This window comes from Hippichthys cyanospilos, chromosome 17 (assembly GCF_059441005.1).
Source record: "Hippichthys cyanospilos isolate Australia breed blue-spotted pipefish chromosome 17, RoL_Hcya_1.0, whole genome shotgun sequence".
NCBI classification, from domain to species: domain Eukaryota; kingdom Metazoa; phylum Chordata; class Actinopteri; order Syngnathiformes; family Syngnathidae; genus Hippichthys; species Hippichthys cyanospilos.
Window position 1 is genome coordinate 10,377,501 of NC_142385.1, and position 20,045 is coordinate 10,397,545.

The following is a 20,045-nucleotide window of genomic DNA, read 5'->3' on the forward strand; positions in this document are numbered from 1 at the left end:
GCCCGACAAAACCAGCAAAATCCCTGCACACGCAGAAAAACCGTCAATTTTTCTTTGAGCCTGAGGAAAATTTTTGGATGGTCATGGTAAGGGTCAAAACCTTTCTCCTGTTTACATTTACTAGAATTTCATCAAACTTGTTTGTATTTCTAATTTGTTGCTCAGGTGGTTCGTAATCCAATGATTGAAAGGCCAAACAAAGATGGGAAACCTCCCACGATAGAATATCAGGAAGAGGAAATACTTGTGAGTTTTTTTCTTTCTTTCTTTGAAAAATATGAGCTTTATATTGTTAACCATGCTTCCTCTACCCCCAAGGACACAGTCTACGGTGCTGTGGTAAAGCAGTGCTACAGTATGTATAAGGTAGGCACTGATATTTTGTATCATTTTCTCTCTTGGTTGAGTTCAGCTGGAAAGTCAGCCATTTTTAGGCACTCTAGCCTAAAATCTCAAAACATTTCAGAATTTAACAAAAATAAGTACCTGGGATTGAATGTCTGGACTCTCAAATACATAAGATTAGGTCTATGGGATTGAATGGTTGAATTTCATTACGGAATTATTTAATTGGACTTTATTTTAATTCAGTAAGATAATAATTTAGTTATCAAATTCATTTTAGACTTGAAATGAAGTTTTCACTTCTGATAACGTCAAAATACAAGTTAAGCACAAGCCGCAAGCTATGAATGTTAAGTTTATGTTAAAACTGATTTTCAATCAATGTTCATTATTTTGTCTGAAGATTTTCCACAGGAATGTTGTTAAATAAATTAAACCTTGAAATAAATGTTTGTTTTTGGGCCATCCAGAGTGTTGACTTTTTCTACCCAGCATTTGTGATTACCTCCCTTCTGCCGCAGCTTTTCAATGGGACCTTTGGTAGAGCCATGGATGCCGGCGGAGTGGGGCTGCTAACTCAGAAGCTTGAAAAGTTCTTCTACAGGGTATAACCATATCCAGTCTTTTCTCTCCTACTCATTTTTACGCAGCATTTTTACTGTACATCTATGTTGCTAATATGTTTGCATCTTCCAGTACCTGCAGACTCTCCACCTGCAGTCCTGTGACCTGCTGGACGTATTTGGAGGCATCAGCTTCTTCCCGCTAGACAAGATGACATACCTGAAGATCCAGTCTTTCGTCAACCGGGTGGAGGAAAGTCTCAGCCTCATCAAATACACAGCCTTCCTATATAACGACCAGCTCATCTGGTAACAGAATGACCTCGTCTCCTCAGTTGCTCATGCAGGTGTTAAAATTGTTTTGTGTATGCAGGAGCGGCCTGGAACAAGATGACATGAGGATTTTGTACAAGTACTTGACCACCTCGCTGTTCCCCAGGCATTCTGAGCCAGAGGTAAGGGAGCGGTTGCAGATACTTTAGGTGCTGAGGGTGCTTGCTATAAACGTTTTCTCCTCGTTTGATTCCTTCCATTCCTGCATAGTTGGCTGGCAGGGACTCTCCTTTGAGGCCAGAAGTTGCAGGCAATTTGTTACATTATGGGAGGTGAGTCCTGAAAAAACAGCAGAGCAAACGTGTGCTCAAAGGTTGAATCTCAATTCATTTTAATGTGTATAGAAACGTTGTTTGAAATTTTCTAAATGTTCTAAATGTGCATGTAAAATACAAATGTACATGTGTTTCACTCACCTTTATTAATGGACTCAATTCAAGTTCAAATGTATTCGATATGTCTATTTTATCGGAGTTAATCGAAGGGCAAGTCAACTTAAACTTTTTCCGCTAAACGCAACATTCAGGTTAACTCTTTTAGTGCCGTGGACGAGAATTTTTGTCATTTAAAATATTTCGGTTGTGTGCCAGTGGCAAAATTACAACTACAACTGCATGTGTGTTTTTAATGGTCTGACACTCATGGCCAGCCCTCCTCTTAATATTAAGCACCGTAGTAGTGTAGTTATATAATATTCGCAAACTGTTATTTGCCATCAAAAATACATTTTCATTGTTGTTGTTCATGTTTTCAACAAAGGAAATGACTGTTGTTTCAGATGCTTTCATCTGTTTCATCTGTTTTCAGATGTTTCAGATGCCATTAAACCAAAAAATATTAGTGTCGAAGTCACTATTGTGGAGACAAAACATCTTGTCTTAAAAAGCTCATTTTCTCCTTTACTCCAAAATAGATTAGTGTCACTCAATGACATATTTTCAAACAGATTAAAATTAGGTAGAATCTTACTTTCTTTTTCTAGGTAAATAATGAAATTTAGTCTTTTATATGGTACCATATGGAAGACATACCTCACAATTTTTTTCTCAAAAAGGTTTGGCTGAATTTTAGGGTTGTTTTGCACAAAATAAGCCCCCAGTATTGGTTATTTTGTACCAAAATGGCTTGTTTTACATAAATCAACCCAAAAAGTTGGGTAAAATTGACCCAAAAATGGTCTTGATCCTTTTTTGATCTATAATTGGGTTATCTTTAACACAACTGTTTTTAGAGTGTAAACTCGTAGGGCTGGATAGAACGCATTACTGCGAGAATGAATAAAAATTGGGTTGTCTTCTCCTTTAAGTAATTATTTAATGACATGTTTTAAAAAATGTTCAATGAATTCTGATTTCATTTTTTGACTGTTTTACTATTTACACAAACCGATCATTTGATGAGGTGGATGAATAAAACCAAGTAAAGAATTAAATTAGTCGTAATTTATTGACCAATTATTTAATAAAAAAAAAAAAAAAACTTATTTGAAATGTTGTATAAATTTACAAACACACACTGTTCTCATCAGGTTTTTAACTGGACCGCCCAATCTAAAAGACCCTGAGGCCAAATTCCGTTTCCCGAAAATTTTTGTCAGTGCAGAGGACGGCCATGAGGAGCTGCATCTGATTGTGTATAAGGTAACATTTTATCATTATAGTACAAAAATGAAGCAAAATAGCAGTATTAGCCGCATTGCTCTGTGACAATTGCTTCGAAATCATCATCTAAGAATTGATTATTTCTCCTGCAAAGGTTGCATGAAAGAGATGTTGATCAAATGACTTTCATCGTGTGAGTGGATGAAAATCAGTATGAAATATGTCACAGCTCTAACTGAGGAAATGGATTTTTGAGGATTAGACGTGCATTTCAGAATAATGAGTATGCACATCCCGTGAGTCTCAGCACATCAATGTCATTTCAAACCTGCGTGACCTTCTTTCTGGATTTGACCCGCTCTCTTCCAGGCGATGAGCGCTGCTGCCTGTTTTATGATCAACGGTAAGCGTCTGATGCCGCACTAACCCCCCAGCGTAGATTATAGCAAAAAAGCTACTTTTGTTGAACTGGTGTTTTCTACGCAGCCTCTGTGGAGATGACGAGGGAGTTCTGTGAGCAGTTGGATGGCTTGGTGGGGCCGCAGCTCACCTTGCTGGCGTCTGATATATGCGAACAGTTCACCATCAACCGCAGGGTATCAGGGTTAGTTGATGCCGTACGTTCGCCTTTCGAATCCTGACTGAAAGTCACTTCAAACTTAAAAATGGCTTAGTCAAGTTCAATTGGTTGTACGCTTTTGACAAATCACAAAACATATATGATTTAATAAGCTTTGGAACAGTATTTGTAGTAGTATTTCTAAGCATTTTATAAACTTAACAACTGACATATGATAAAGTGCGTAACATCGTGTTTTATCTAGGGTTTGGCCGCTGAAAAATTGCATCACTAATGACGAGACATCACCGTACAATACCTAAGTCACGATAACACATTTTAGCAATGTGTTCCTGTTCCAATTAATTTGCTTTTGAATTGAAAAGAAAATATACTGCTCGAAATACTTGAAATATGCTTGGCCGATACCTGCAGAAACCCTGTTAAAATCTGAAGTCCCTTTACGTAATCACATTTGATAACCAAACAAAAACTGCACCGCATTGGATTTTACATACAGTATTACACGCTGGAGAATTCAGGTAACTTTTAATGAAAAAATGAACACAACACAAAGATTCCACAAAGATATTTGGACCAATGATAGGAAATTCAAAAATATCTCCCAGGAAACCTCACAATTTCTAACGCGAATAGGCCGTGGCAAAATGGTTGAGCAACAATAATTCCACACTAGGTAGCTATTTTTATTTTTCTATTTTAATTTTGCATGTTTAATTCAGCTCATCTTAATCCGTATAGACAGCAGTGGAGCATTCATCTGCCCCAGCAGTTTACTTCAAATACATCCGACATCCGTGACTGTAATCCAAGCATCAACTTTGGTGAAGAGGCCACTGAATAAATAATGAGATCCTGAATTTCTTGGCTGCCGCCTGTCCTGATTTGCCCGTTGTCAAGTAAACTGCGTCAGTGACGGCGTCCTCAGTTTACTTGTTTCAGTGTCTATAATCCTCTAGAGTAACTTCTCCTTGTATATAATTCAAACATGTGGACCCACAGTGGCTGTTTTAACTTCAATTTGATTGTGGTGCAAGATAGGAATTTGGGAAATGACTTGCAGAAGTCATACTTAAGCATAAGAGGGAATTCTTGGACATAGTCACAGTGGAACCGCACAATTCCAATTTCATGACTGCTCGCTGATTTCGAACGGATAATGCTTCATTTGCAGGCCAGAAAAGGAGCCCCAGTTCAAGTTCATTTACTTCAACCACATGAACCTGGCGGAGAAAAGCACGATACACATGAGGAAGACGGCCAGTGTCTGTCTGACGTCTGTCCATCCTGACCTCATGAAGATCCTGGGAGACATTAACTGTGACTTCCAGAGGTGGGCAACTTATATTTTCTGCTCATCCGGCATTTGTCTGAGCCCCGCCCTCTTTCTGTCATTGTTAGTTTGTCATTTGTTTCAATTCGGACAAAATTGTAATCATCAGTCCGTTCCGCCACCACTAGATGGCGACATCTGCCACATTAAGATTTGTCTAAATTTCATCTGTCACATACACTACAAGTAAAACAAAGTATTGCTGAGGTTGAATTTGCTAAAAAAAAAAAAATGTAGACACTTCTATCTTAAAAAAACCTCTATTTTGCATTTCCTGGCTAAGAGCCAATCAGATAAAGAGTGACCGCCTGCAGTGGAAACGCATCCCAGAATGCTCAAGAACTGCACAAGTTATTTATGTAAAACATAGTTAAAAAGCAAAATAACACGAAAAAAAAATCTCTTAACACTTATTTCTAAACATTACTTTTAACTTTTGGTTGGTGATATTGTGTACAGTACGAGTTTTGTTTTTTTAAACCAGGACGAAAAAAAGGAGCATCTACAAATACATCTCCAGTAAAGTCATCTATGTTATGGCTGTGAATAACAAGTAATGAATCATATTCATTATTCTTTTTCTTCTTCTTGATGAACAGGTTGGAAATGTTTCACACTTGACTCCCCCCACCTAAAATTGACCTACTATAGATTGTTTGCTGTTACAAGTTATGTTATTGGATAATACAGACTTTTTAGGAACTTATCTCCTATAGTTCATGAAGCTTCGTGTACTAACATTGTCAGTAAAGAAAGCTTGATTACCAAATCAGTAAGTGTTTTTAGGCACATGAACAGCAATAACCATTTTGGCCAGTAGATGGTGCACCAAGACAAGCAATGGAGTTTTATGGGCTTTGCCAATGTTTTTTTTTTTTCTGAGTACTGCTGTGATATGTACGGAGAACTGTGCTAACTACAAATCCAAAGCGATGCAACGTACCTAATCTATGTGGATTTGTACGTCATGAGTTACCAAAAGTCAATATATGCGCCTGTCTTTCAGAGTTGATGAAGATGAAGAGATCATCGTAAAAGCTATGACGGACTACTGGGTTGTTGGCAAAAAGTCTGACCAGAGAGAACTCTACGTGATCTTAAATCAGAAGAATGCCAATCTGATTGAAGTCAATGGTATGTCTGCACCAAACTTGTCACACCAACCTCCGGTCGTCCATAAATAACCTTGCTTGTCCTTTTCCTTCCGCAGAGGAGGTTAAGAGGCTTTGCGCGACGCAATTCAACAACATTTTCTTCCTGGACTAATGGAATGAGCACAGAGACTCTTTGACCACACAACAAACTGGCAGTGTTGCAGGGTATCACGGCAGCATCAGTGTAATGCAATAGTTGCATTGTAAAATAAAATAAGAAAAAAAAAACCCATAAGTTTTCTCATCATTATTTTTAATTTAAACTTTAAAATGGCATCTTTTGTAATTAAGTGTACAAATTGTCATATCATTGTCTTAGCACATTATTTTGTTTTAGATAATTCTGTTATTATTTTACGTGGGTGTCTTCATTGAACAGTTTATTGTATCTCAAACTGGTATGTGTATAATTTCTATTCCAGGTTGCCAATTCTTTTTTTAAAGACTACTGTGTCAAAACTTGTAGTTTGTTAACAACTCTACCAAATTTGAATAAATTATATGGTAATTTTCCATAGTGTTTGGGGTCTGTTTCATTTCGAATGTTATAGTGTAGTTGTTTGTTTCATCTTAGTCAGTAGAAAAATGCTGTTGGAATCATTGGATGTGAATTGGAATTAGTTTATTTTCACACTTCATTTGTATTGGCGGCTATTTGTAAGAAAACATGAAAAAGTACATTTGTCATCATAACTTTTCTATAGGCAGCATCTTCAAGTACCATGCTTTTTTTTTTGTTCTTGTAAAAATCGTCAGAATAATATCGAGTTCATTTATACCCTATATTAGATATTTATTATGTGATTTCTGCGGGGAAATAACACCTAAACCTGTAAAAGTCAAATGTGTGTGCTTCGAAAATGACTTTACATAATAAACGTTTACTACATCTCGCAAAAAAAGCTCTAAAAATTTTGAAATTATTTTCCCATTTTAGCGTTCTTCGGTGTGTTTTAGTTATTTTTAATCAAAGACAACTGATGTTTTGTTTTGTTTTTTAACCCCCTTCTTTGGTCTATTTTGTAGAAAACATTTTTTAAGCGGAAGTAGAACGATCAGAGAGCCAATGAGAAGTAATCATTCCGACGTCGACCCAATCAGATCTTTAAAAGTTTAATAGACATGAGTCTTTGATGGGAATTGTTAGTCTTCGTTTGAGTTAGCTGCTTACAGTCTTGCTTCCTGCTTTTGTTTTCGGTCTTAAAGGTAAGATTAATTTATTATAGTTATCTTCCACTTAGTTTCGAAAATTTGGTTTTCAGTGGCTTCACAGCTCAGTTTGTCGCTTCTTGAAAAGCTCACTGCTGTCGTGAAGCATTTCGCGGTTATTGTTTGCTAGCACGTCGTGTTCACTTGTAATTTTGACGTTTTGATTGGTATTCTAAAAAAAAAAAAAAAAATAGCAACCAATCTGACAAAATTACGTCGACGTCGTATATAAGTGAAGTTTTTTTTATTATTATTAAAAAACAAAAAACAAAAACAAAAGAGCTCTGTCTATTTCTTTAAGGTGAAAAGGTGAGAATCTGAATTTGAGTACGAAGTAAACATTCATCAGAAAAAAATTATGCTCAAAGTACAAACTTGAAAAATCCTTTTTGTAATTGTACATACAGTATTTCTAACCACTTTAATCTCCCCCACAAGTCCATCATCACCATGGATTCCCAGTAGTCGTACATACGCCGCCGGGACAGCAGTGTAGCCATGCTGAGAGTCAAAATGTCCCGCAGACTCAGTCAGAATCAGAAGGAAAATCGAAAGCGGCTTGTGGATGCAAGAAGATAGCTGTATGATCTCCTGGAGTGGGAACCATGCCTCAGAGGAGAAGTTGAAACAACTTGCACGATGGAGAGAGAGAAAAGCCATTGAGAAAGAGAAGCAAAAGTGGGAACAAAAGGATGGACTGATGGACTTCTTGCTGATTACAATATATGGAGATTGTCAACAGCAGGGAAAAACATGTGTTTGAAGAAGTGATGGATCTTATGACTCCAAGCATCCAGTTCACGGTCTTGGGCTAGCGTTTGTTGCCACTGGCGTGCTAGTGCTGGAGAAAAAAAAAACATTTTTTTTTAAATTCATGATGCATCTTACTTGTATTGAATAGAACTATTTACAACTGAAGAAATAATGGCATAATTGTGTTATGTGTACTAACCTGAAGAAGATCGAGACGGTCCTATCTTGGGGTAAGGACCTGTCATCTGTTTGAGCAAATTTAGTTTGAATCGTTTGTGACTAGTACTTATGCCTTATGAAAAATACACACAAAAAAAAAAACAACTGACCTGCTGACACTTAACCTCTCCACAGCCGAGAAGTACCTCAAAGAATTCCAGGAACGTAATCTTTAGAATGATTAAGAGTATAAGCAAAATCCAGATGTCATCAGTACATCAATTGGACATTGTATACCTCGTGTTCCATGCAGGCAGAATGGTTGCTCGGATCAATGGTCTCTGCAGCGATGATCTCAACGACACTCAAGATGGTCAAATCACTATCATAAAGATTGAGATCCTAGTGTGGCAGAGAAATTACACCAAACAGTACTTTAGGTTCTTTGTCCCATATGCTTTGAAATGCAGTATAAAATAGTCGTGGTTTTCTCAGGGGGTGAACTGTATTACCTTATACATCCACAGTATGTGGCGGTTAGTCATGGTGCTGTCATCCCTGGAGGGGTTTTTGACTTTGCAATAGGCTTGATACACCTTCAAGCTTTTTTCTATGAAGTCCACAGCCACGATTGTACGCTCTGGCGGCTTAAAAAGAAAGCCTGGGCCAAAAGAAGTTGCATAGTTTAGAGCTGGTGCAAAAAAATATGGCTGGAGTGTCGCATTATGACCCACGCTGTTTTTTCAACAAAAAGAACTTATATCATATATTACTTGTTCATAAGTCTAGGATACTTAATTAGTGAAAAGAAAAATCCATTTTAACCTAGAAATACCACTGGGACTGTCAATTGCCTTACTACTGCCCCAAGCCAGCTGGGATAGGCACCAGCTAGCTTGTGAAGCTAAGCGGCTCTAGAAAATGGTTGGATGGATAGCATAGTTTACATGATTTAAATTTAAACCCGGCAAGTGCGGCAACTGAATATTCTATTGTTATAATGTATTCTTCCTACCTTTTACATTCTTGGCATGTGGAAATATATCATCTATCAATAGTTTTGTGAAACTCCCTGACAGAACGTGACTGGATGACCTGCAATGAGAATGTAGTATTTTCAAAGTAGAATTCCTGTGGTACAGTTGAAAAATGAAGAAAAAAGAAATACTACAGTCTGAAGGGATTTATTTGAACATAGTTAACACCAAACTCCCTGAAACTACACCAAGATATCAATTGGTCATGAAAACCAGGTGAAATTTCTTTCAGGCCCAAATCTGATATGTTTACTCGGTTGCTTACTCCATTTTGTCGTGGTAGATGTAGTGGGCAATCATCACAAGGGAGCTGAGGAACCGACTGAGTGTTATGGGAGTGTAGGGGGAGTGAACCTCTGCTGGATCTGGGTTATCTGTCACAAAAGAAGAGTAAATGAATGAAGCATGGATCAGGTATCATGTCAGTAATCCTTTATGATATTTATGAGCGATTATAACTTCACCTGACCTCGTATGCAAAGGTCAAGCTCCGCCAAGGTGACCCCGTGATGATGGATGTAACAGTCTTTGAGCAGGCGCCAAAACTGCATGCGGGACAGCAGGAAGGCGGCGCCCGGTATCTGAGGTTGGCCCATTCGGCAGTAGAAACGATAGATGGACCTCAGCTCTGTCTTGAACCTCAGCAGAACATATCGCACCTGTTGAGTGAACAAAGTGAGTCCAAGACAATAAAGGGTGGAAAAAAATGTTTTTCATTATCATTGGTCATTTTTCTTTCGTAAAAGGCGTTTTTTTTTTGTTTTTTTTTTGCACGTTGGAGAACTGACCTGTTTGTGCTCGATGTCTCGTTTTCGTTCAGAGATTTTCTCCAATAGGCAATCTATGTTGACTGTCATGTCAGGTCCAAGAGATGATTCATCCATACCTGGTGCATCATAATATCTAATTGTAATACTCATTCATCCGTTGTCTGTACCAGTTTTATCATACGGTATAATTTATAGCATTAGCATTGTCGGAGATTTTCCCAGTTTTGTTGTGATGTGCGACACAAGCATGATGAAAACTTGCCCGAAATTCAACATTGCTTGTTAAAATAAAATGACGTGCAACGTAATTACCATGAACAACAGGGGTTTGGTTTGCTGTCGTATTGGGGCTCACCATCTTGTCATTGAGGAATTGTCCATGGAAAACATAGCCATCCTTGAGGGTAACTTTTCCCTATGCATTAAAAAAAAAAAAACCAAGATTAATGATAAACAATTACCGTAGCTCACCTGTTGTAAATATGCAGGCCTTCTAGTGTGACTGTCAGTCAAACTCAAGGTCACTAAGTCAAAAAGTAGCTAGCTAACCATTGAGATGGCTTAATAGCTACTGTATCTAGCCCTGTCAGAAGTTAGCTTGCTAGCTATCCAGCAAGATGGCTCAATAGCCAGCTAGTCTTGTTGCTAGCTGGCTAGGTCTCGCTAGGCTCCGAGATAGCTATCCAGCTAGATGGTTCAATAGCTAGCTAGCTATGTCGCTAGATTTAGCTAACCAGAGAGTTGGTTCCAGGGTTAGCTAGCCCCGTAGCTAGCTGGTTAGATCAAAGGAGCCCTCTAGCTCTAGCTATTTATCAAGCAAGATAACTCAATATCTAGCTAGCTCTGTAGATAGCTGACCTGCTAGGTGGATTATTTCCCCTGCCTGTGTGGAATATTAAATGTGCATTGCAGCAGTATTCACGTATTACCATTCAAATTAATGTCAATACCAAAAGCAGGAGTGAGGACCTGTTCAAAGCAATTGTAATCGAAACGAAACAAAAAAGAACTACAAATTCAACCCACCTTCCCATGTTTTTTATTGTCCTGCCATCCACCTTCATAAGTGGCACCACCAGCATAGTAAAAGATGCCCGGCCCGTGTCTGTAACCATGAAAAAAATTCCCCGTGTACTGATTGCTGGGACGGAATTCAGCTCCCGGTTCAGTTCGCTTCATGAGCCACACATGTGTACCATGGCCGTGCTGCCAAAGAAGAAAACATTAAGAGTTTAAATCTTTTCAATGATTTATTTAATTTTGGCATTTTCCGTCCTCCAGACTTAAGGGCTTCAAATATTATATCACATTGCCATAGTCTACCTGGACTCCATCATGCCAGTTCCCAATGTATAGCTGGCCCTGGTTCAGCCATCTCATGGTGCCTTCTCCGTTTCTCAAGTTATGCTTCCACTCACCAAAATAGATGTTACCAGAAGGGTAGCTGTGCCAAAACAGAAATGAAATATTTAAAATTTTAGGGACTAAAAGTACAATCTTGTGAGTAACATGAAGCAGACGTGAACTTGAAAAATCTGCTTTGTGTTACATTCTGTCACTCATTGCATCATCAAGTCTTACCGTCTTATTCCCCATCCCTCTCTTTTGTTCATCACCCAGTTGCCTTTGTACCAAGATGTCTCCTCCTGGTTATAATACACAGTGCCCTGACAAAGACAAAGCGTGATAAGATTAAAACTAGTTTCATCTACAAATGGATCCCTTAAGTAGTTTCCTGACATATAATGTATTGTGTTTCACCTTTCCGTGCCTCTTGCTGTGATTCCATTGACCTTTGTATGTGGCATTGCCACTTTTGTGGGTTCCGTAGCCATGCCTGACGCCGTTGCACACGTCCCCTTCATAAGAACTGCCGTCTGGCCAAATGTACCTGCCTTGACCCATCGGAATGTTTTGCACAAACTCTCCCTGTTGACAAGAAATACACGACGCCCGTTTCTACGCATGTGATGAAGTCAACACAGTACGTATGTCAGGTTAATGTATTTTTCTATTTATTATCTACTATCATATCCTACCTCATATGTCACCTTGTCGTCCCATGTGAAGACACCATTTCCTTGCATAACTCCCATGGAGAACATACCCTATAAAAGAAAAATGTTATCTGCTTCACACAACAATAAGCAACATTATTTTATGGATTTAACAAGAAGTGGGGAAAACGTCACACCAATATAAAAAAAAGTACAGGAAGCTGTTTGAGTTGAGTGCATTTCCAACAGTTATGTATTTTTATTTACTTATGTGTCTTTGTTGGGCAGATTGCAGTATTCTTTTAAATGTCCAATCGGATTTCAGATTTAATTTGTTGCTGTATCTTTCTAACCAATGAGATGGCAGATTCTTTTGGTGGACGTCCGCATTTTCAGTCCTCTGATTGGTCCATATTAGAGCTATTCGGATAACTTGAATACCTATTGAATGCAGCTGGTTTTGAGAACGAATGTACATAGCTGAAATGTCACTGCCTTGGCGGACTTTTTTCTCAAAAAGAAAAATGGCTTGAGATAAATTGGTACAAGTAGCAACAGACGATGGCGATTTTGTACAAATAATAAGCATCTATTTACTTTTATTAAAAGTATTTTGAACGATTGTGCATTGTTATACAGCAGTGGTCCCAAAGTGCCCATATGTGTATTTTACCTCATAAGAATGACCTCCTTTAAATATGGCAGCCCCTCTCCCATGGAACAGTCCTTCTTTGGTTTCTCCCTCATATCTGTCAGAGACACGATTGCCGCATCAATTATCAGTTTGTGCTACAATATACAAAATAGTAATTTCTCAAGTGCTTTTATTTACCTCTGATAAGTTAAAACAAAGAACGAAGGGATTTCGAATAAGCCGTCGTCGTGCTCTTCATCATCGCGATGCGCCTGTTTCGAAGCATAATATCTTATTAAATTCCCCTGTGACATCGCAATGTTGTTTTATTTTTAGAATTATTAATACATTAATCTGTTCTTTGTTTGTTTGTTTTTCAACTTGTGTCGAAAAGTGACAGGGGTTTGTATGAAGAACCCAACTGCAAAAGCGGAAATAAGTGGTTTCCGTGGTAACTAAAAGCAACGGTAATGTCATTGTTATTGTAGTACATAACTACGCCGTACGATGGCGTCTCGTTGTTAAACGCTGCTGTGCGCATTCGCATTCATACCGCCATATTGAATGGGGCAAATTCAAGCAGAGCGCCATAATGTATTGAGCTTATTGTACGTCATGGTGGCCGCCATGCTGAATGAGGCCAAGTGGCGCTTAGAGAAGAAGATGCGTGATTTTTATTTTATTTTTTTTACGATTATTTTCAAATATAACACAACTGAACAATGCCTTTTCATTGTATTTGGGTTATGATTCAAATCATATTAGCCTGCGCCAGGAAGGCAAATTAAAGTGAACGCTGGAGAAAACATGATAAAAGTCACAGTTTACGCTTGAAATTCCAATTTATTACAAAAGAAATCGAAGTGAGAGATTTCCAACGTCACGGTGATGCCGCTTCCCTTCTCCTACCAGCGTATGTGTTTTCTGATTTCCGACGCTGCCTTGCTTGGGCACATAAAGTGATTATTGTAACCCCCCTAAATAAACCATCAACCACAAACCCCAACAGAAAATGACAAATATTGAGTTTATTAATACTCCATATTAGATATTTATTGTGTGATTACAGCGGAACACCGTAAATGTGTAAAATTCAGAGGTGTGTGTTTCGAAGATGTTTACTGCATCTTGCTAAAAAAAAATGAAATTCTGTTCCCATTTTAGCTTTTTAGGTTATTTTAATTTAATTTATTTTAATTATTTTTTTTCCTGTTTTTTTTTTTTAATTCAGTTCTTTGGTATATGCGGAAAATGAACGAAGTATCCAAAGCGGAAATGGAATTATTAGCGAACCAATGAGAAGTCATTATTTTTAGACGTCAAGCCAATCAGAGCTTTAGAAGATTAATTCAAATCGCTACCTTTGACGGTAACTGCTAGTTTTCGTTGGACGTAGCTGCACACGGTCTTGCGTTTGCTTTTACCTTTTATTTTGGTTCTTAACCATAAGGTAAGATGATTTTTTTTTTTTTTTATCAATTATCTTCCGCTTCGATCCGAAATTTGGATTTGAAGGGTTTCACAACTCTGTTTGTACCTTCCTGAAAGCTTACTGGCTGCTGTGAAGGAATTGTTGTTTGCTAGCACGAAGCGAAGCGGTGAACACTGTTCACATTCACTTTAGAATAACTATATACATACGACTAAATGTACATGTCATTATCACGATTTGATTGGTTGCAATTTTTGTTAGAATACCATTCTCATAAAAAGTACGCCAGCGTTGTATTTGGGTGAACGTACAGACGTTTGAGTAAAATAAAAGAGATTTGTCAAGTTCTTTATGCTGAGAAGTCGAGAATCTGAACTTGAGTACGAAGTCAACAGTCATAAGAAAATAAAAGCTCAACGTACAAACTCGAAAAAGATTGTTGTAACTGTTCATGTTTGTTGAGTGATGCTCTCTAATTTGTAGCAATCTATGTTTTTATTTTATGGACTCTTGGGCAAGTTCTTTTTGTTTAAATGTTTTAGGTAATCATGCAATGTCATCATATGCAATGCCATCATATGTGATGTGATCCACCTGCGTGTGGGTGTTTCTAATAAAAACCCCATGGAGTTGCGGGCAGTTGACTCTAATGGTGTGGAAGAGTCTCCCAAGTGTATTTTGTTACTTTCCCTCGGCTTGATACCTATAATTTGAACAGTTTGCTGCTTAATAATAACTGTTAACAATGTTTCTAACCACCACTATCTCCCCCCACAGGTCCTTCATCACCATGGATTCCCAGTTTTCCTACATACGCCGCCGGGACAGTAGTGTAGCCATGCTGAGAGTCAAAATGTCCCGCAGACTCAGTCAGAACCAGAAGGAGAATCGAAAGCGGCTTGTGGATGCACGAAGGCAGATGGATGAGCTCCTGGAGCAGGAACCATGTTTAGATACTTCCGCTTTGACTGCCCAATCACCAATGAAAGACCTCACAAATGTTAAGGGAAAATCTACAAAAAGTACTTGTTTTTCTTTCACCCTCCATCCCCCCAAAATGCTCATGAATGTTCCTCATTATTGCTAAACCTATCTATCTCATCATGTTTCTCTCCAGAAAAGACCTCAGAGGAGAAATTGAAACAGCTTGCACGATGGAAAGAGAGAAAAGCCCTTGAGAAAGAGAAGCAAAAGCAAGAGCGGGCACGCAAGGGAGTGTTCAAGACTGGCTTGTATCATCCTATAGACACTGTTTACTCAGTGCCTCCTGTACCGGCAGCCCAGGCCAAAGCAAAACAGGTTGGCAACAACTCACAATATATTTTTTTTATATTGTCATCTGCAGATTTGTTTGCATTTTCAATGTTGATGTGAATGCCAATGTGTCTTTTTGCTCAGTTGAGTTTCCATCTTACCTAATAAGCGATGGATGCATGGGGCTTTATGATACTGACTTTCATTACACTTTTTTATTATAGACCAAAACAAACATTGCTCCCTCACAGAGCAGCAGAGTCACTCGTTCAATGAAACAGCAGCAGGAGCAGCAATTTCCGAAGGTATTACTTTTCACAATTTTCATTTTTTTCATATGCTTTGATGAGAGTAGTAGCTAACAGTGTGTGTGTCTCTTTCTTTTGTCTCCCTCTCTCTAGCTGGTGAAGACACACAATTCAAATATGGCAGCAAAGAAAGGTACGTTTGATATATATGTTTGTATGTAAGCTGTCATGGAGAACAAAAAAGTCTTGTATTTTTTTAGTATTTTTTTTCACCTTGGATTCAATGTCTGGATTCTGTAAAGACATAAACACATGTTTGGGATAAAATGCCTCAATTTGAATACCAAAATGTGTAATCTTCTTCTCAGATCCTGCTGCTACTCGAAGACCGCCCAGGGGAATTTCTATCACAGCTGGATCATCTTTGGATAGAAAGACTGAAAATTGTGCTGGTCAGTACAAAGGAGCACAAAGTCAAACCTACCACAATTACTCCCCTGCCTCATTTGTTTCCCTTCTTTGCATTTTAGTCCAGCCAGTTGTACAAAGACCGTCGACCAGATCAACAAGCAGGGCTGGTACAGCTGCCCCTGCTGTAGAAAAACAACCAAAGGACACACTTTCAGGTATGAACCTGAAATTGGCTTGACTAGAAGTGCTATACTCCAGATGGCAAGAAAGCATTGTCGATTTACAGTGTACGTATGTTTGGTAATAATAACTTATTTGTGTACTGTGCCTCTGTGTTTTAAATTGACTTCAAAAATATGTATCATGAGCACAAAGCAACTGTGATGTGATTTGATTTTCAGTCAACAAGAGTTGCAAAAATGTGTGTATCCCTGGTTAATTTTCTAGTCACAGCATTAATCAGAATGCTTTTTAGACTATTAGGTTACATTGATGATTAATGTTATTATTATAATATTTGTACATGAGATCCTCTTTAGGTAAATTTGTGATTTAAATAAGTTTTTTTTTTTTTTTTTTTTTTTCCAAAACAAATGTTTCACTCAGATAAAAGGATCACGAGGAGAGGCGCACTTGCTTCCCCTTTGGCACAAGCCTCCACAAGCCAAGGTAACTGCACAGAAACAAAATTGAGCAATTTCGCAGACTGTTGCTCGCTTATTAACTCATCAAATGAGAATAATCTGTTTATGAATTGTTTTTTTTTTTTTTTAGCCAACAACAAGCCTGATGTCAATCCTCTGGTGCCCCAGGCAAGCATTTCCAACACACACGTTGCTTTAAAACAAACTTGCATTTTTGTTTTTACCAGTAAAAAAAAAAAAAAAAAGGTTAGGCGATATGGACCAAGAATAAATTCTTGATTTCATCATTTTGGATGATTAAATTTTTTAATTGGTTTTAATGGGAGAAATCATTCTAACAAACATTTATTAAAATGTTTATTTAAAAAAAAAGATCCTGTGTAAAATATTCATACATAGCGAAAGCATAATTGTACTTATTTAAGGTACATAAGGCCAAAGGAGTGCATAAAAATGGCTGGTACAAAAGTGTTAATATAAACAAAATACTAACTTTTTACTACGAAAAATGGCTAAATAAGTGAACTATTCCTTTTAATTCAATAATATCCAGCCCTAAGTTACGCATCTAATTTCTTTATTGATTCTTTCTGCCATGTGGAGCAGCCTGTTTTGAGCGAGCAGGAAAATCAGGAACAAGAGGGAAAACCTCACGAAACGTTGCCTACAAGTTCTGAGGAAGAGAATCCAGCGGAGGACAAAGGAGCGGTTGAGGCCTCCTCGTTTGCTCCCGAGGGCTTTGTGTTCCAAGCTCCTGCTGGCTTGGAACCCTTCATTTTTCCGCCTCTCGCTCCCCGCTCGGCGGATCACGTTCTCGCCCCGACGTTTGCATCGCCGCGCCTGACAAAATTTCACGTCGCTCCTCGCCTTGGCCACGAACGCCAGGCTGAGCAGAGTGAATCCCCTCGCCGCTCTCCTCCAAAACAAGATGTTGATTACTTCAGGTAACCCTTGAAATATCGGCCAGATGGTTGATAGTTGCGTAATTCCAACAAGTTAAGCAAATTTGACACCAAACGTGTACCAGTGTCATTGAAATTCACTTTGTGGGTGTTCCTTTCCAATATTCAGGACCCAAATGGCCAATGAGACGGACAACCTGACATCTCTATCCGATCGATGGGAGGCGAGAATCGACGACGAATCCATTCCTGAAGAAAGTGAGCGAGCCAAACGCTCCATACAGGGGCTTCGTTTTTACTGATTGTGAATCAAATGCGACATTTTCTTCTGTACGCGCTCAGTGAGAGGCTGCATCCGCACGACGGTGGGCCAGGCCAGGCTACTCATGAAAGAGCGTTTCAAGCAGTTCGGCGGCTTGGTGGACGACTGCGATCTGGGCCGAGGGGAGAAAATCACCACCTGCAGTGACTTGCAGGGCTTTTGGGACATGGTTTTCTTCCAGGTAAGAAAGGACATTATTACTTCCAAATCGGCGTTGAAAGATGTCTACCTCTAGCACTGTTTGACAGGTGGAAGACGTCCACAGGAAATTTGACGGCCTCAGAGAAGCTGAGGCGCGAGGCTGGGTGGAAGAACACAAACCGCCGCCACGGCAGAAAAAAGCAGTCAAGGTGTGCCCTCTGTTCTGTATTTTTGTATATGCGCAGTCACTACATGGAGTTTGAAATATTTTGGTCCCAACAGAATCCCTCAGCAGTACCTGCCAAGCCAAGAGGAACCAAAGCCGGGGTCAGATCCGGTCTGGCTGCGGTCAAAGCGGCCATGAGAGCTCAAAAGAAGGCGGCCGAAGCCGCAACGGCCGCGAGTGGCGTCGTTGAGGATGAGCCCCGCCCATTTGACATCCGTCGTGTGGAGAGCCCAGCCAAGACGCCCGGTAATTTTTTTTTTTTTTTTTTTTTTTATAATACAAAGGCAGTAAAGGTACACACACGTTGAACTTAGAAGTACTAATACTTCAATAAAAAAATAAGACTGGTATAGGTGGAACTCTTAACTTGGCACTATAAAAACAAAACAAAGTTGCCTCTTATCAACTTATGCTTATATTAAGAAGGAAAAAAAAATAAGTAGAAGTACCAATAAGAAAAAAAGTAGCCTAAAACAAATTGATTGTTGACATCTATGTCCATCACTGGCACTGAATGAGTTGGGGGGAAAATGTGCAAAAAAAGACCGAATAATCATTTTCATACTGCAAATAATGTGTTTTATTTCCACATACTGTATTCCTGTGACTTACTTTGGCAAGTTGAATATTTAACCCTTTCATTGCCAGCCAAATAATAATTAAAAAAAAAAAAAGGATCTCCTGACATCTATAGCAGTCAATGGTAATGAGTGAAATAACTCAAAGTAAAACTGCTTTTGGTCACGCCATATTTCAACAGTAGGTTGTCTGAGAAGATCCAGCCGCCTGAGTGGCGCTGCGCATGCGCAGGCCTCCCCATGCGCCAACTACGCAACCACTCCAAGAAGAGTCACCCGTCACTCCCTGGCATTGGGGCAGACCTCCACCACTCCGGTTCAGCCCAAACGCACGCTCACCCCGCTCTGCTGCGCCTCCAACCGAACCCCCAGAGGTTCACCTCAAGCGCCGCCTGTCACCCTGTGGCCCTCCCAAAATGAAAATGATGACGCTCCTCTTTTGGATGGACCTTCAGACGACATCCAGCTGGAAGACCCCGAAACTCCAAAACATGAGTGTACAGCTAGACAGGAAGAAGGTATGATGACAAACAGAAAGACTTGTTTGGCGGGGCAGGGACGACTCAGAAAATGCACTTTTTTCTCACTCACTCATGTGAAACTGGAGTCATCACACCTCTGCTACTTTTATATCGGGATAGTTCACTAATTAAACCATGAAAGTTAATACTGTCAAAATATTTTGAGAACTACATTATTTTTCAGGAATATTTAATCACGTTTTTCCACTCCCTGTGGACACAAATGACCACCTCTGCTCAAGGATCAGTTTACAACCAATCATGGCTCACTTTTTGGTCATGTGACATTCACATGAGCTTTGATTGGTCATTGACATTTTTGCATTTTACAGTAGTACAATTTCGGAAATTTGGTAATTGGATGATTTCCTGATACTCTCATGACATCATACTCTTGGAACTATTTCACTTGAATTCTCAGACTCTTGGTGTTAACTATTCTTTGTCTTTTTTCCACAGTTATGCTCACTGTCACTCAAGCACCTTTCCCGTTAACCCCACAGGTTCACACTTTTGTTTTTTTTTAATGACTTTAAGTTGACACTAATCTACAATTAAGTTGGTTTGTTCCCAGTCAGTTCTCAATGTTCACACCAGGTTTATTTTCTAGGCGGAGACAGCGGAGACGTCCTTGTTTCTGTTCACACCGAACCCCAAGGACAGGATACGCCCCTCGGCATGCCCCGCTGACCTCATGTATTTCACTCCACCACTGTAAGGTTAATCCCCTGTCGTTTTATATTTGTAAGGGAACTAAACATGGTTGGGGTTTTATTTTGAAAGGTTTGTAAGGTGTTTGTATTGAAGGTAAATAAAGTTGTAGTCAAAAGAAGGCCCTGGACTCTGTTACCTCATGAAACAATATATAAATATAAAAGTAAAAGACACACACACAAAT

General features: G+C 39.0%; 3 protein-coding genes across 5 annotated transcripts in view; 2 read left to right on the top strand and 1 right to left on the bottom strand.

Annotated features, from left to right (window-relative positions):
* Positions 1-6,422, top strand: part of ccz1 (CCZ1 vacuolar protein trafficking and biogenesis associated) — a 7,755-nt gene extending 1,333 nt beyond the window's left edge. For 2 of the 3 annotated variants that reach the window (XM_088439208.1, XM_088439209.1), the window contains 13 exons: positions 1-86; positions 166-246; positions 319-366; positions 867-950; positions 1,042-1,217; positions 1,282-1,363; positions 1,452-1,513; positions 2,770-2,881; positions 3,212-3,245; positions 3,329-3,446; positions 4,597-4,755; positions 5,762-5,889; positions 5,966-6,422. The exon at positions 1-86 is cut by the window's left edge and continues 8 nt beyond it. In XM_088439208.1, the coding sequence (XP_088295334.1) occupies positions 1-86; positions 166-246; positions 319-366; positions 867-950; positions 1,042-1,217; positions 1,282-1,363; positions 1,452-1,513; positions 2,770-2,881; positions 3,212-3,245; positions 3,329-3,446; positions 4,597-4,755; positions 5,762-5,889; positions 5,966-6,021 (1,226 nt within the window). In that variant the 3' untranslated portion in view covers positions 6,022-6,422. Of the gene's footprint in view, positions 87-165; positions 247-318; positions 367-866; positions 951-1,041; positions 1,218-1,281; positions 1,364-1,451; positions 1,514-2,769; positions 2,882-3,211; positions 3,246-3,328; positions 3,460-4,596; positions 4,756-5,761; positions 5,890-5,965 lie in introns of those variants that run through there. The other variant, XM_088439211.1, reaches the window with a different exon arrangement.
* A 604-nt stretch (positions 6,423-7,026) lies between these two features.
* dlgap5 (discs, large (Drosophila) homolog-associated protein 5) lies at positions 7,027-19,979 on the top strand. The gene is made up of 19 exons (XM_088439206.1): positions 7,027-7,115; positions 7,557-9,742; positions 11,669-11,821; positions 14,678-14,922; positions 15,018-15,199; positions 15,379-15,459; positions 15,556-15,595; positions 15,771-15,854; positions 15,933-16,028; positions 16,420-16,482; positions 16,588-16,625; positions 17,064-17,401; positions 17,529-17,617; positions 17,702-17,862; positions 17,930-18,031; positions 18,105-18,294; positions 18,809-19,144; positions 19,607-19,650; positions 19,758-19,979. Exons 3-19 carry the CDS (start codon positions 11,808-11,810, stop codon positions 19,863-19,865), a joined length of 2,211 nt encoding a protein of 736 aa, XP_088295332.1. The 5' UTR covers positions 7,027-7,115; positions 7,557-9,742; positions 11,669-11,807; the 3' UTR covers positions 19,866-19,979.
* On the bottom strand, positions 7,420-12,874 carry rsph10b (radial spoke head 10 homolog B). The gene is made up of 17 exons (XM_088439207.1): positions 12,667-12,874; positions 12,508-12,583; positions 11,877-11,945; positions 11,599-11,766; positions 11,419-11,504; positions 11,161-11,281; positions 10,864-11,043; positions 10,150-10,252; positions 9,856-9,953; positions 9,537-9,726; positions 9,333-9,441; positions 9,046-9,125; positions 8,543-8,691; positions 8,328-8,432; positions 8,201-8,260; positions 8,071-8,116; positions 7,420-7,959 (listed from the first exon to the last, which is right to left on the bottom strand). Exons 1-17 carry the CDS (start codon positions 12,780-12,782, stop codon positions 7,835-7,837), a joined length of 1,881 nt encoding a protein of 626 aa, XP_088295333.1. The 5' UTR covers positions 12,783-12,874; the 3' UTR covers positions 7,420-7,834.
* Positions 19,980-20,045: the final 66 nt, after the last annotated feature.